The 17,449-nt window shown below is 37.4% G+C and overlaps 1 protein-coding gene across 1 annotated transcript; it reads right to left on the minus strand.

Moving 5' to 3' along the window:
* Positions 1 to 15,009: 15,009 nt before the first annotated feature.
* On the minus strand, positions 15,010 to 17,273 carry LOC140226467 (cytochrome c oxidase assembly factor 6 homolog). The gene is made up of 3 exons (XM_072306935.1): positions 17,173 to 17,273; positions 16,410 to 16,609; positions 15,010 to 15,140 (listed from the first exon to the last, which is right to left on the minus strand). The coding sequence occupies exons 2-3, from the start codon at positions 16,560 to 16,562 to the stop codon at positions 15,048 to 15,050; spliced, it is 246 nt and encodes an 81-aa protein (XP_072163036.1). The 5' UTR covers positions 16,563 to 16,609; positions 17,173 to 17,273; the 3' UTR covers positions 15,010 to 15,047.
* Between the last annotated feature and the right edge of the window lie 176 nt (positions 17,274 to 17,449).

Below are 17,449 nucleotides of genomic sequence, written 5' to 3' on the forward strand. Positions count from 1 at the left end.
TATAGAGTGCTTTTCTAGCTTGTGTGACTTGTTTAGAAATTGCCTTTTTAAAACTACCATTATAATTGAATTTAACTCCAAGGTACACAAAGTCATCTACAACCTCGAGTGGATCACCAGCATAAACGAATTCAGGAATTCTTCTAACCTTCCCGCGGGAGAAAATAACAATTTTAGTCTTGCTTGCATTTACAGTCAAGCGCCATGTCTGACAATAACTATCTACAGCATCAAGAGCTTTTTGCAACTCCTCCGGAGTTTCTGCTAAAATTATTGTGTCATCTGCATAAAGTAAACAAGAAAGATTTAAAGCTTTTTTGACATTATCAGAATCCAGGTGGTAAGAAATCTCACTTTCCAAATATTTAAGTCCACCATATGAATTTCTTATGTATTCTTGAAAATCATTCAGATAAATGGCAAATAAAAGCGGGGAAAGGTTTTCACCCTGTCGTACACCAATGTTACAAGTAAAAAACTCTGACATCTCCCCCCTAACCGCCACACATGATTTAGCACTTTCATAAATATTCTTAATGACAGTAAACAGTTTACCCCTAAGCCCCATCTTCAACATTTTGTACCATAAAGATGATCTATCAATTAGATCAAATGCTTTCTTGTAATCAATAAATGCACAGTATAAGCGTTTTTTATTTTGCAGATAAACATCAATTATAGTCTTCAAAACAAAAATATTATCAATTGTAGAATAATTAGAACGAAAGCCAGCCTGTTCTTCACCTAACATATTAGCTGCTTCGAAAAACTCTGAGATTCGATGATTCAAAATGGAAGTAAAAAGTTTTCCTAGACAACTGAGAAGAGTTATTCCTCTATAATTATCAGGATTTGTGTCTATACCCTTATTCTTAAAAATAGGAATGATAATCCCTATGCACCATTCAGTTGGAACAATACCACTGTCCAGTACCACATTAAAGAACTTTACCAACACATGAAGCATCTCTACGGGACAATTCTTAAGGAATTCATTTCTTATGAAATCTTTTCCACAAGCTTTTGAATTTTTAAGTTTCTTAATCATTAGTACCACTTCTTCCAAAGTGACTGGGGCATCCAAGGGACCATCTGCCTCAACAATTTCTGAAGTACCCATACTATCTTCCAGGCCTGTGGGCTGGTCCTCTTGGCTATTACCTAAACGACTAAAATGATTAACAAAATCCCCTAATGAAACATTTCCTGTTTTCTTTACTTTGCGTTCATTATTACTGTTGAGTAATTGCCAATATTCTTTCGGATTTGATGCCTGTAATGAACGGAGAGATTCATTCAAATCTCTATGAAATGCCCTTCTTTTATGTCTTAATAAATTCTTATAAAGCTTTCCTGTAGACTCATAATGATTCAATAGACAAGTAGCCCCTGACCTGCCCAGAAATTTAAGCTTCCTCTTTAATCGATTTTTAACATTCAAATACTCCTGACGGGCAGCTCTACATTCTGCATCAAACCAAGGCTGATGGTTGTTTTTATCCTTATTGACAGTCTCATTTTTGTTTATATTATGTCGAGATTGTCTCCACTTACAAATGCCAACATCTTGTGCAACACTGACGAACATATTGCATAATTGTGAGTAACAAAAATCAATACTATCTTGATTTGCATTCCCATCTAAACATTCCACATTTTCACACATTAGCTCAGCCGAGTCCTTGATTTTCTGTTTAAATATTGCAGCGCTGTCACTGCTCCACTGGAATAATAAATAACGTTGACTTTCATTAGGCTGTGAATCTAAAACTGCGTTGTCTACTGCAGCGTTTTGAGAATTGTTAAAAACAGTGTCGACATTCACAGCAGATTTAGAATTTTCCGATTGCAAGGTCACACTGACAGGACAATGAACATCTGACAAACATTTATCAAATACATCAATACTGAAATGTGTAATGCTAGAAAATAACTGGCGAGATACAATAACATAATCAATGGTGCTACAACCACCATTTTTGTTGAAACGTGTATTTTCCGACAGACTGATCTTCCCCTATTCTTCCATTAACAATCCTGAGATCAAAACTTTGGCACACATCAATAACAGACTTTCCATTATTATTTACATGGACATCAGTATTATAACGAGTAGTTGGAATATCTAGGCCATCAGTAGTTACATGCATATCAGAGGCATCATTACAAAAGCCTAATCCAGTCTGATCTGTCAACACATCCTCTACATCTAAAAAATCATCAAGCAAACCCGTCCTGGCATTGAAATCACCCAGCAAACAAAAGGGTGCATCATATCTACTTTTAATATCAATAATATCCTGCACCAGGTTGTCAAAAACTTCATTAGAATGGTGAATTGATCCCTCACATGGCAAGTACACTGCACCAACAATAAACTCAAAACCTAAAATTTTACTATTTACCTTGACCCATAAAATTGATTCAGAAACTGTTGCATGAATTCTTTCAGAACAATTAAAAATATGATTCTTCATCAGAATACACATACCGTGAAACCCACCAAACTTTTGTTTATTGGAATATTTTGGCATACTATAACACTGAAAACCGCAAATATGAGATTGAGACAGATCTGGTGTGTCTGTTTTTGTCTCTAAAAGACAGATTACATCATATGCTTGCAAATGTAAGTCCAAAATTCCAATATCGAGTTTATGTAGCCTTGATTATGTAACAATATTATTCAGTATAATATATAAATGTACTAATTATAGCGAAATGCGCACACCTCTGACACTAATGTTTGTGCCCCTTTGTCTGCTGTACACACTACACACACACACACACACACACACACACACACACACACAATTTAGACACGCTCCTCGACCCTCTCCTCTCTTCATCATCATCCTCACACAACTCTTCGTTCCTAAGTCTTACAGTGGTTCCGGTATCTATTGCTCACAATTCACTTGAAAGGAAACTGTGATAGACAAGCTGAACAATGACACATAATGATTGCCACAAAGCTGTTGATCAGTTGTGATTTTGTTTTTGTTTTTGTTTTGTTTTTAATCTACAATATGTTGGCACTGTTGAAAGTTGGTCTGTACAAAATTATTGATTGCATTACAGGCTGTTGATAAAGTATGTAGGCCTATAGGATAACGACACTAAATGAGCAAGCGTTTTCTATTTGAAAGGTATGGAATATCCTTTTCTATACTATACCTCTTTAGAAATGAATTTAAAGAAATAACAACGTGTCCGTAATTTAACGGAAACCATACTGTACAAAGTGTATCTAATACTTAAAGCATACAGGTAACGGATTGAAACAACGAAGAAAGGGAACCGGCCTAATTTAGAGATATTTTAATGAGACCCATCAACCATCGTATGGTACGTCCCAATTTGAGGGAGATAAATACATATTGCTGTACTGGACTTTAATCGCTTCCTGTATAAATATTATCATATAAATTATAACTTCGGCCATCTGTGTTTTAACACTGCAGTATCGCATCATATCACAGTCATGCAATGATATAAAAGAACGAGTTTCAATGGGCTTGTTTGATACCTATTATGTTTTCACTAGAGTTAACACCCAAATAAAAAATAACAACAAAACTGAGTGAAAACTGGCGTATAACAATAATGATATAAAATTTGTGATGGTAGTTTTGTGTCCATTTTGAGAATTTTTAGACCATATAAATCAAGTAATGGTATAGAAGGAATTTAAATGCCTTACATGTAAAATGTCATTAGCAATCCTTAACAGAATAGCAGTGACAGTTTTGAATTGAAGTGAAAAGATAGAGAATCTTGCATATTAACCACACTACATAAATTAAATTTGAGTTTATGTTTGAAGCGAATACATTTAAAACGAAACGACAAAATTTTCAGAAAGAAATCCTTCGAAAAAAAAAACTTCATTGCACGCATCACTATTACGTGCATGATTTTGAAATGCAACCTCACACCTATCAACTATAAAAAGGAAAGTGAGAAAAGTGATATCTAACTTAATGTAACAGTAGGTATTGAAAATGAAAAAAAAAACAATTGTGAAAAAAAGTAAAACCGCCTCAGGCACGTAATAGTGCATGGTTGAATTCATATGTTTTCAGTCTACACATGATATTCTGATGATGAGTCGTGCCATGTTTGGAGATTCAGTACATCGCAAACTCACAATATCATGATTTGTGTGTGTGTTTTCGTGCGTGTTGTTTACTGAAGCCCACCGCTTCGCTTTGGTTCCCACTATTATGTTTACTCTCCTTCTCACTTCGTTTATATACCTTGTGTAAGTACGCCCTCTTCCCGATAATTGTGTGTTTTGTATAATGTTTCAATATGGTATTCAAATTGAAATGATGGTAAATTGAGAAGAAAAAAAAAAGATGAATACAACAGAAAAGAAGAAACGTAATATGAAACTTCGGTCATGTAAAATAATACCTATTACGGGGCGATGATAAATGATCAATCATAACCATGAAATGGAAAATGGACGCACAATGAACATAATACTTTCAGAGACTATTATGATATCTTCCTATATACTAACAAGACATATTAAGCACCAGAGAAGACTCAAGGTCCGTCATATTTCGAAGTCTCTTCGTGTCGTCTCCTCGATAACACGTATTCTAAATAATATGTAAGATAGCCATCTTGATTGTAGTCATCACCTGACATGACTTGGTCGATGATTCCTGAGGAAAATTAAGCACACATAAATACATAAACGAGTTTATCTTCCTTAATGTGTTCATTCAAATAACTAAAAAATTATGTAACTGTATTATGTAATAAATTGTCGTTTACCTCCATCCTTTGCTTCTTTACCCGTATTTTTTGACAAATGACAAATTAAAAAACGTGACCTGAGCATACAATCATGCATGCAGGCGAATATTTCCATGCACTGTAATAGCCCATGGTTTCAGAGTATGCTTTACGATTTTCAGTTCAAAATAATCATTAAAAAACAAACAAACAACGAAATTGTGTATCATGTAGCACGAGCAATATATTAGTGACGCAAAAGGAAACATAATAAAACACTCTAAAAGACAGTTTTAATGCAGTGAGTGGTATTTGTTTTGATCGAGCCATGTTATCTATGGCCTCCGTGTACAACCAAAGAAATGCACTGTTTTGTCATGTTCTTATTGTTCTCTTTACATTCCACATTTAAATGTGAGTTCTCATTACACTTGCTGGAATGCATCGATTGAGGATGAAGTATTGATAAAACAGTTACTTACAGACGGAGACATAACCTCGCTTCTTTTCTTTTTTTTTAAGCAAACAAAATGGTACAAAATCCTAGTATTATCATTATGTTTTCTGATCTCGTCAAAACTATTTTCCTATCTGACTCCTGCAGAACATTATTGCTTGAGAAAAAAAAAAAAAACCCCAAAACAAACAAACAAACAGTATTTATAGGTACTATAATACTTTGAGCAGCCTCGGCAAGTATCAGTAGATAATTTGATTATCCTAAAAGCTGGATACAATATCATGCTCACCTGCAAAATAGCTAGTCCTCGCATCAGCAATTTCCATGATGGTCATCCTTTCTTTGTTTGGAGGGTCGTATGGAACCACGTGACTTATAGCGGCCATGATCTCCAAACCATCTAGCTTTGTGTTGTTATCGAAATCATGTAGTCTGCAGCGTGAGAGAGTTTGTATGATCATATCACAGGAAGATGGCAATGGCTGAGAATGTCATAACGAAATTTATAATTCTTATTTACCATTTTCGATCCCACAACGATAATATCTTCCACCCCCAAAAATATGTGTTTGTCCAGGGAATGTTTGCGATTTTTCTTTATTATCATTTTGATGGATTTATTCATTATTTTTTGTTTTATCTTCTTTTACACAGAGAGTCATTGAAATTGTGCCACCTCCTCAGGAAATCACGAACACACCCTACATAACCAAATAAAATTTGAGGCCTATGCATCATTCCACAATAGCGGGCTAAACTTTGTACCTCGCGCAACGCTCGATTAGATCGTGTGGGTGCTGAATGTCATTGAAGTCAGCCGGTAGTTTTAAATGTTATCCATCCATTCAATTAAACATATATTTTCTTCTTTATTCAATTTATATATCAAGAACTGGAAAGTGTTCTTTTTACATTTCATCTGATGTACTTATCTCGTATTTCTGTTGCCCATATATCTTTTGAAATATGATTCATTTTTTAATTTAATTCATCAGAGTGACTTCCGTTATACTAGTAGTTGGACAGTATAAAGCAACGGCGTAAATCCATACTGAGGAGTGGGGGGGGGGGGGGATGGTCACCATCACCACGATTACAAGCCCATAACCGGACCGGCGCAGCCTTTTTTTTTTGGGGGGGGGTGGGGGGGGGAGAAGCTTTGTGCCCCCCTCCCCCCCCCCCACACACACACTTTACAGGGATCGGATGCCCCACTCTTTTGCATGAAATATAAAGTGGGAGAAAAGTGGCAGCAACAACATAAAGACTTTCTGTTCTTGTTGTTTTGGTTTTTTTTTTCTTGCTTGTCAGACGACTTTCGGCGGAAAATCAGACCTTAAAAGTATGAAAACATTTTTTTTTTTTTGGGGGGAGGGGGGAAATATCTGTGAGAGGGAGCGGAACGACCGAACGGGGGAAGGGTGTGTATGGGGGGGGGGGGGGGGGTATCCCTCTCCCACACGAGGAAGATTTTGCATTTTCAGACCTGAAATTCAGCGATCTGGTGCTCACTTGTGGTGAAAATTTTGTTTTCTTTTCTTTAACAAAACAATAAGAAAATGAAATATTCACAATATATTATTGAATGACAAAATCGTGGTATTTCAGCTCTTGTTGTGCGACATCACTGTGAAGGCCTACTAAATATGGGGCCTATCATCGGCGTAAACAGGATTTGATCTTAGGAGGAGCGGTTATGTGAGGGAACGAATCAAGCGAGGGGGGAGGGTATGGTAGGGGGGTTTCCCCCTCCTACGGTGAAATCTCTTTGCGTTGAAAATTTTGACATTTTTCAGTCCAAAAACTGCCGTTTGTAGCTATATTCTTCGCTTTGGAAATTAAGGGGGGCACACCAGGCGCAACTGCTGTCAATCACTGGCAGCAACATCAGGAGAATGGCATAGCGATTAAATGCGAGCGAGCGGAGCGAGCGAGCATGAAAATTTTAACATTTTACAGTCTAAAAACTGCCGTTTGTAGCTATACTTTTTCGCTTTGGAAATTATGGGGGCACACCGGGCGCAACTGCCGGCAATCGGGCATCAACATCAGAATGGCATAACGATTAAATGCGAGCGAGCGAAGCGAGTGAGCTTGAAAATTTTGATATTTTACAGTCCCACATGTCCTTAGTGGCTGTACTAGTATTTTTTCGCTTTGGAAATTAAGGGGGGGGGGGGACGCACCGGGCGAAAACTGCTGGCAATTACTGGCAGCAACATCAGGAGAATGGAATAATAATTAAATGCGAGCGAGCGAAGTGAGCGAGCTTCAAAAATTTGACATTTTACAGTCCCCAAACTGCCGTTTGTAGCTATATTTTTCGCTTTGGAAATTAAGGGGGCGCACCTGCTCACAATCACTGGCAGCAACAGCAGGAGAATGGCATAGCGATTAAATGCGAGCGAGCGGAGCGAGCGAGCTTGAAAATTTTGACATTTTACAGTCTAAAAACTGCCGTTTGTAGCTATACTTTTTCGCTTTGGAAATTTAGGGGGCACACCGAGTGCAACTGCCGGCAATTACTGGCAGCAACATCATGAGAATGGCATAGCGGTTAAATGCGAGCCAGCGGAGCGAGCGAGCTTGAAAATTTTGACATTTTACAGTCCAAAGACTGCCGTTTGTGGCTGTATTTTTTCGCTTTGGAAATTAAGGGGGCACACCGGGCGCAACTGCCGGCAATTACTGGCAGCAACATCAGGAGAATGGTATACTGATTAAATGCTAGCGAGCGAAGCGAGTGAGCTTGAAAATTTTGACATTTTCCAGTCCTAAAAAACTGTCGTTTGTAGCTATATTCTTCGCTTTGGAAATTAAGGGGGGCGCACCGGTTGCACCTGCTGTCAATCACTGGCAGCAACATCAGGAGAATGGCATAGCGGTTAAATGCGAGCGAGCGGAGCGAGCGAGCTTTAAAATTTTATCATTTTACACTCCAAAAACTGCCGTTTGTAGCTATATTTTTCGTTTTTGTTTGTCCCACTTTTATTTGAGAACCACCCCCCCCCCCCATCGACGCCTCTATACATATTAGGTTGCTTTTGTTAAGTGAAAGATCTGCTGCACACTCTTTGATAATTAGGGAATATACGTCTATGTCAAAAGTGTACAAAGTTTATCCCTTATCCTGTATAGCGGACCTTTTGCATGTTCATAATTGCAATACAACAATCTGGTGCATAGTTCTGGCGATATTTGGACAATTTTCCATTAAGAAAGTTCGAGATTTGTCTTCATCTCGGGAATTGCTTGGGGGATAATTGTCTGTCTAAACACTTCCTTTGGGGCGGGGCAAATGCCCCTTTGCCCCCATAGATTCGACGTCCCTGATCTTCCCTTGGTATGCCCATAGATGTATCCTGACTGAGTCATCAGTCACTGTCATTTCTCAGGAATGATTCAGGAAATGGAGGGGATTCAATTATGGCGATAAAGTTGTTGTTATTGTTTGTCTGTATGTTTTCGTACATATTTTGCAGATGGTCCCCAGTTACTCGCGTCATAGCATGTTTACATGTAGACCTATACTATTTGACGTTGTCAACGCCTGAGCCATACCTTACAGTGTATGTCGATGTTACTTTCTTCGCGAGCGAGCGAAGCGAGAGAGCGCTTGAGAAAATTATACATTTTCCTACAAGATAGAATACTGTTCAGCTCTGTTACCTGTCTGAAGGCCGGCGTACAAACGTCATGCAATATGCCAAAATTGATACAATCACATTTCTGCTTCCTCCATTTTTTCCCCTCAAAATTCAGGGGGGGGGGGGGAATGATTGTACAGGCCATCCCCCCTCCTCCATTTCAGGATATATCCCCCCATCCCCCCCCCCCCCCGGGATTTACGCCCATGTTCTATAGGTCTCATCAACCTCAGGAATCATTATACATCCATCAATCAATCAGTCACTGAATTCATTATTTCGTAATGAATTAGCCATTATAATACTTGCACAGCTTCGTGCAGCACCAGCTCTCTGAAGCACATCCAGTTCCCTGTTCCATTTCCCTTGTTCAGCGTGTATAGGCATTCTCTTTTTTCTTTTTTTCCTTCCGTTCTTTCCATCTATTCTGTCAAGTCGTGTTGTGTTTCTCCTGTATTGTTCCGTCCTGTCGTAAATTATATTTGTGATAAGTATTTGTAAATAAGTAAGTCATAAGATTTTTTTTGAGTGGTTCACAGTATACAAGCTTGCTTTTTAGTGGACCTCTCACTTTTTTTTTCTTAACTAAAACATAACTTTGCATTTTTGCCGGTATGCATTCTTATGTTTAACTGTATCATTTTATCTCTTGCAGAGGCGAATGTTTATGTTCATGATGTATAATTCCTGATTTATTCTGTGTTATGTTCTGTTGGAAAAAGAAGAATGAAAATAAATGCATTGAATTAAATTGAATCGAGTAATCTTTTGTTCATGATCTCATTCGTCGAAATTATGCGGTAAAAGATGTCATACCGTATATAAATTTATAATTAGGAACTCATCAATCTCAAGCTGAGAAGTGAAACCTATATATTATTGTTTATATGAAACAAATTTGCAAATGCTTTACTAAGTGTTACTAATTTCCTACTTCTTGACTTCTCTACCTGATCTTCTTATAACTATGCGTGAAAACACCATAATCAGTTTGTTTCCTATACGATGAAGTGCAAAAAAATAAATGAATAAAAATAGTGAAAACACACATGGGCAATATATACTGTCCTTATATGTAGGTCCCTGCATGGCAGTTCCTACTTTGCATATTTTGCCCATAATTTGCTTGTTAATAAATATCATGGATTCAATTCATTTTAAAGTTTATTTCGTCTTTTTTCGTCAATTTCTCTAGCAACAGAGAATGAGGTAAATATAACATTGTAGAATAATAACAATACAATTGTAATATGAAAAAAAAACCAGGCGTATATTGTGAGATAATATGACAAAGGATTGAATAGTATCAACTTCTTTTCTGCGGCCCCCACGGTCACCTTGTTAGTGCACGCAGGATGTGTTATCTTGTCATTTCTGTCGAGACTTTGTGAACAGCTGATAGATTGCAAGAATGGAGAAAAGGTGGTGATTTGCCTTTTTTTTTAATGCCAATTATTGGTCTTGCACTGAGAATTATACTTGTTTGTGGGTTTCTTTGTTATAATTCAGCATACCTAACTCTATGCCAAAAGAGCCCAATTCCAATTGCCACATAATTCCCACTATGAAGGGACTATTATGGAACAGTAAATATTTCTTCGATCAACTTGAATCCACTAAACAAATCAAACAACAACCCCTCAGCGGCAAATCATCCTTCTGACCTGCTGATTTTTTCCCTTGCACTTCGATGTTACCGAATACTACAGTAGCTTATAGGCTTGTTCTTCGAAACTATACCGATCCAGTGAGTCCTTTCTCGGCGGCGATTTGGTCCCCCCGAATTTGCGTATAAACCCGCCCATTCGACCCCCTCAGCGGCGATTTGGTCCCCCGAATAGGCTTCTTCGTCTAAACCCGGCGATTCGATCCCCCCTCAGCGGCGATTAGGTCCTCGCGAAATGGATATTTGGTCCTAGGATACTATTTCCTAAATTCGAACCCGGAAATAAGGTCCGCCGGAGGCAAGCGGACAGAGTCCTTATGAAAGGGCTCTGCTAGCCGACTACACCAGTCGCCATCTGTTGTCCAACTACGGATTCATTGCCATGAAAAAACAAAAACAAAACAAGACAAACCAACACAAACACAAATTAAAAACCAGACAAGCAAAACAAACAGACAAATAAACACACACAAAAATAAAACATAACCAAAAAAAAAAACCAACATTCAAATCGGAATAAATAACAAGAACAAACAAATAAAAAAGGGGCGTGGTCGTCAGCTTCTTTTCAACTTCCTAACAACTAGTGTTAAACCCATTTTGTCCCTTCCTCTCCCTCTCCTTCTCCCTCCCGCTCACTCTGTCTGCCTATCTGTTTGGCTGCTGTGTATAAGCCTCAAGTTAATGTTTGTCAGATATAGGCCTACTGACTGTTGTTAGTCTAAATCTGTACATAGAAGTACATGTATCTGTGGTGGGGATGTTTCACAAAGACTAATTTTGATTAAGTGTGGCTTCGTATGTCCCTTTGTTTGACCTGTGTCTGGCAAATGGTACCACTCATATTTCAAAGACATTCTTTTTTTTTTTAATTCAATATGGGCAGTGATGGTCATCCATAGATTAAGTTCTCTTTAAGTTAACTTTAATTAAAGTACATCCTTGTGAAACACCCCCTAAGGTCCTTGTTGTAAGTTTGGAGGCAGAGGAGCTAAGAAATGACAGGTGTTCAAAGATATAAGCATATATCAGGTTCTTAGTTTGCATTTCATCTCAGTAATTTCCTTCTACAAAGTTGCGCAATGTGCAAAAGATCACAAGAAAAGACATATGTATGGGAGACAGTATGTATAAATCAAATGACAATGGGTTTTTTTTTTAAAACCCAATGTTGACACCTAATTTTATGTGCACTTGTGGAGACGTATATAGAGAGATTTAAGGAAACTTGGACAGTCAACCCCTTGGGGAATATGGAAAAAAAAAGTAAACACACATAAAAATAGGGAAATGATGAAATCACTGGTCATTACAAACCACCTCAGAATGGAAGTTCAAGAGAAAATGGTTAACAACCAACAATGAAAGATAATTTGTACAAATCTCACAAGCTTATACAGATTGCAATCAAGAGTCAGACCAGGAAAACGAATGAACAAACAAACAAACAAAACAGACAAAGACACAGAATTGTGGAAAGAGTGAGACAGAGACAAAGCAGGAAACAGACAGTAAAAAAGGACAGAAGTTACAGGGAAAAAAAAATTCACACTGTATATGTAGTTGAGACCTTAAAACTAAAGGTAAGTGAACCTAAACAAAAGAGCCTTGTTTTCTACTTTTTATCATTATAATAACAAGTTTAGATATGAGAATCAGTTTATTTCAATTACAACCTCCATTAATAACAACCAATCAGACTAAATCAAATGCTTATTATGTGTTTAAAGAGGACATCCACCCAAAAAATAAACTAAAAGAAAGGGGAAAAAATCCCTACGGAATGTTCCAAAAATGACAAAAATCTGATAAGATAATATAAGGAAGATATGACAATTTGATATTTCACCTTTCTTGGGAAAACATTTCTTGATCAGACCTTATGAATATTCGACAAGTGATGTTGATGATTCAGGTAAAAGCATATTCTCATACCAAAATATATCAGAGTTAACATTTGTCATTTTTTATTTTGGGTGATTTGAGGTAAGTTTTATATTTTAACAGCTGAAATATGATATTTTTGTCATTTCTGTATATGAAATGAATAAGAACGAGAGCATGACACCATCAACTTGCTGGTTTAAATATTCATATTGACTGGTCAAGAAGTGTTTTGTGACAAATTTTGACATTTAAAATTGTCATAACTCTTTTATTTATTATCTGATTTTGATCATTTTTGCACTGTTCTGGAGGGAATTTTTTTCTTTTTGTTATGAATTGATACAACTTTGGAGTAGATTTCTTCTTTATGGTATGGTGTAAGTGGTTCATGCTATAAGAGGTTGTTTATTTGTTCGTTTGTTCTTTGTTTTTTGCTGTTGCTGATTGAAGTTGTTCAGGTGGTACTTGCCTATATACTCATGGCTCTAGAAGGTTCTGCATCTTGGCAATTTAGGGAAATTTCTTGCAAAATACACAATTTGTTGGCTTTATGAACAGTTGTAGGTGACATATTTCTGAAGTGGTGTTTACCACCTATGCATAGCCTATTGGACTCCCAAGTTGACCAAGAATGGCACATCATCAATAATAATGCCACTCATACAGAAAGCCATCGTTTCCAAAAACCCCAACCTTGCAAGTTGCAATAATTAATAATTACTTTTTACAACATAGTATCACACCACAAAAGACACAGCAAGCTAAAATTAAATATCAGCAATCTGCCTCTCCCTGTAGACATCACACATTTGATTGGTGTGTAATACAAGTTACACTTGACCAAAAGATATTGATTCAGTCATATTCAGTCTTTATTTTCAATTTCATCATGATAATAGCAATCAGGTGAAAAGTTGGTACATTGTACTCAATAGTGCAAACTTTTGTGACTCTCCAAAAATACAGTAATGTTCAGTAATTCATACAGCACATATACATACACATATTTGCTGCAAAGAAATTTTGCAGTATAACCTGTATGCATGACAAGGGTTTGCAGTATAACCTGTATGCATGACAAGGGAAACAAACATATCCTCATCATATCCAATGCTGCACACTGGCACTGGTCCGGCAGCCCCGGACCAGTAAAAATCACTGTCGGACCAGAAACTTTTTCAGGAGTGGCCAGTGAAAAATGGAAAAACTGGGTACCTACTGGTCTAACAAACAGATCAGACCAGTAGAAAAAAATAGGATAGTGTGCAGCCCTGTCATATCTATGACTTGGTCACTATGAATTCTGTATATCAAAGAAAGGTTAATGACCATTGTGCACATATCAAAGTAATGCTGTATTCTGAATATGCAATTATCTTACCTGAAATGTTGTAGCTGTTTCTTTAGATGGTAATGTTAAATGAGAGAGTCAAGCAAATACCAGAGATACATGATACTGTAGTATGAATTTCTTTATTATCAATGTCTCTCTTACACAGTTAAGTACTGCCCCTGCTCAATTTTCATATCATGGTTGGATACAAACAGACAATTTTCATTGAAAGCTCAATTCTCAGCTGTCAACTATGCTTTTGCTTGCATATTGTTACTGTAGCATAGACAAACTGTAGACAAACAATGTGCGGCAAACCTTTCTGGGTGGTTTAAATCCTTGATCAACATCACTGCCATGACTTTTTCATAAATAAGCAAATCTAAATAGTGGATGAATATCCTATGCCAAATTCATGGTCTACATTCAAAATTGTAATAACTGCTGTACCTTTGTACAGTGCACTCCCGTTATAACGAACATGGTTATAAAAAAATTCTGGTTATAACGAAGTAAACATTCAGGCTGGAACATTATCCAGTCGATGTACTTTTATTATTTATTTGTTCGGTTGTCACGAAATTTCGATATACCGGTAACGAAAAAAATTCATTACTCAATGCTCACAGTATCCTGGGGTACACAAAAAGCAGTATTTTTTCATACCCCAGACTGGCCTACGTAATAGAATAGAAGACAAGGGTCTGAAACCAAAACTACTAATACAGTGACGGATCCAGAGGGGGGCGCAACCGGCCCACACCCCCCCCCCCTTTATTTTTCGTTAAAAACAAAAGAAATAAAAAGAAAAAAATGGAATGAAACCCGGAAGTGGCACCAGAAATATTAGTTGTGCCCCCCCCCCCCTTTACAGAATTCCTGGATCCACCCCTGTAATAGGTGTATGTTATAGGCAAAATTATATGCAAAATAGTGATATTACGCAGATGAAGGCACAAATATTCATACGTGAATGACGTGCCTGAAACACAACAACAACAACAACAACAACATTATGTGCAATATTATCACATTTCATTTCACATTGAGTAAAGTCCAGATCAATTTACATGGTATTCATCCTCACAGAATAACTAGTGTATCATACCCCTCATTTTATTTTGATGATTCTATTCATATACATGTACAATAAAATCTAACAAACTCCTTGATATACACTACATCCACATGGCAGACATACTTTCTGAATGCAAAGTCAGGCACTCTTGAAATAATGTCCAGGAAAGATGTCCATCTCCATGATTTTCTGATACTTCTTGTACTCATTTCAGCAATATGTTTGTGCTAGGAGTCCTCATTTTCTGTTGGTATGAAGCCCCCTGCTGCTAGTTCATCTTGATACTTTAGGTACCGACGTCTCCGTAGAAAATATTTTGCCTGCCAGAAGAAAGAAGCAAGTTACATCAGATTCAGATTTGCATGAAAAATACAACTAGTGTATTACTAAAAACTTCTCTAACAGTACTTAAAATGTATGCAAGAGACAATTTCAGACAATCTTAAACATGGTCATCTGGTTTTTGATGTATGCCCCCCCAAAAAAAAAAAAAAAAATTTACATTTCCTCCTTTAGTATTTTGAGCACATAGGCATGTATGATTTACAACACAATAAATCTCGCATAAGTTGACATCACAGAAGACAACAAATCACACCAATTGGTGAAATAAAAGAATCCTCGATTTTTCTTTTTAAAAATGTTTTTAATTTGTTGTCTTCCCCTTAAGTCAACATTTGCATTAAAGTCAACAGATTTTTCTCCAGTCCCATGTGTGTCAACTTATACACGCGTATGAGATTTACTGCATGGGTTTTTAGCAATGAACACATCATACCATAGGCTTATAAAAAAGAAGAAGAATAGATCTGATCCTTAAAGGGTGGGCACAGTTCTGGTCGAGGTGAGGATTTAGCTTTTAACATTTTGCGAGATATTCAGAAACCACTCTATTAGATGTCAAAGAGCATGCAGTTCTAAGGGGTATCAAAAGTTTATTCGATGAAAATCGCTTTTGAAATGGCCGAGATATCCAAAATCAAGGTGAAACAAAGAGATCCTAATAAAGTTGTGGCATGTCGCCTTTTATTATTAGCACTTTTTTTGGATATCTCAGCTATTTGAAAGCCAATTTTCATCAAATAAACATTGAATCCTTAAAATTTCATAAGAGGCTTTTCATTATCTCACTTTAGGAATGTTCAAAACATGAATCCCCACCTCAACCAGTACTGTACAGGGCTCGACATCAACGGTGGCCTGGTGGCCTGGGGCCACTAAAAATTGGTATCAGGTGACCCATCTTTTGGTGGCCTGAGTAATCAGCCAACTAAGACTCAAAATGGATCATTCAGTTTCTGTTTATTTTAAGCCACTACATTTTTTTTTTTTTTTTGGGGGGGGGGGGGCACCAAATTTCAGATTTACAGATTTTACTTTTAGTAGCCTGAACGGGCCCACCGAAAAAAACAGTTTAACCCATTGAGGACAAGTCCCAAGTGGATACTCGGGCCGGGGAGATGTCTATGGGAAATGCGTGTTGTAGCAAAATCAAACTGTCCTCAACGAGTTAATGTCAAGCCCTGCTGCTTTAGTAGACTCTACATCAGTACATGTATGGTTTCATTTCTGTCTGCCAGTACACTCACCCATGCTTTAGAGCAGTTGGCTTCAAATGCTTCTTTGAATTCCTGACATTTGCTTTCATCATCATTCTTTGCTGTGAGGCATTCAAAGTAAGAATCCCTGGCTGCCCAGCAGCGCTTCCTGGAATTGGCATCTGGAAATGAGGGTTTTGACATGCTGCAGTGCAGTGCTAGCTTCTGACGCTGTCTCAGTTAGGTTTAATCTGTAATAAAGCAGTGACAAGAGAAGTACCGTTATTGCTTGCTCAAATGGGAAGACTTGCATAGGAATTATAGGCCCTACATGGTTACAGTAGTGTTTTGCTTTATCCTTGATTTTGTCCCCATCCCTGTGACCTTACACTTTACAGACAGACGTCATAATACCAGTAACGTGTAGATACTGGACATAATTGCACAACAACTTTCGCAACGTGTTGGACTACATGACATAGATAACCTATGTCTACCTATTTCGTGTTGTCCATTTCTTAGACTTTCTGAACTTGATTATTGAATACAAAATACATTTTCTGTAATATTTAACTAAGAAACGCAATCAATTACAGAACGCGTACACTCTAGTCTCCTAATTTGTATTACAGGGCTGCCAACATTGGAAACTAGTTGAGAGTGAGACTCCCATAGGCCAATGCTATAATTTAGGAGTCAAAATGAGTGAGATCGATAGAAATGCATGCAAATGAAATAAAGTTTTAGAGTGAGAAAGGACCAAAATGAGTGAGTCTCACTCTCAATGCGTGAGAGTTGGCAGCCCTGGTATTACCTTGAGTGCCTTGGATACGATTTCGTAACTGAAGAGCAGACGAAATTCAGAGGAACATAGCGAATGATGGGAAAATCTTTTCGCTTGTACCCATACTTTCGAACGATGGATGAAATGACTTATAGAAACTGGGATTCAGCAAACTCATACCATGCAAAGGTCTTTAGATAGTATAGCACAGCATTGTGCGTAAGTTGTAACTCATTTGCGTTGTATTTGATCATTCTTGATAGTGCAAATGAGAGGAGACCATCTCTCGTCAATCTCCACGGCAGAT

Source organism: Diadema setosum, chromosome 1 (genome assembly GCF_964275005.1).
Source record: "Diadema setosum chromosome 1, eeDiaSeto1, whole genome shotgun sequence".
Taxonomy (NCBI): Eukaryota; Metazoa; Echinodermata; class Echinoidea; order Diadematoida; family Diadematidae; genus Diadema; species Diadema setosum.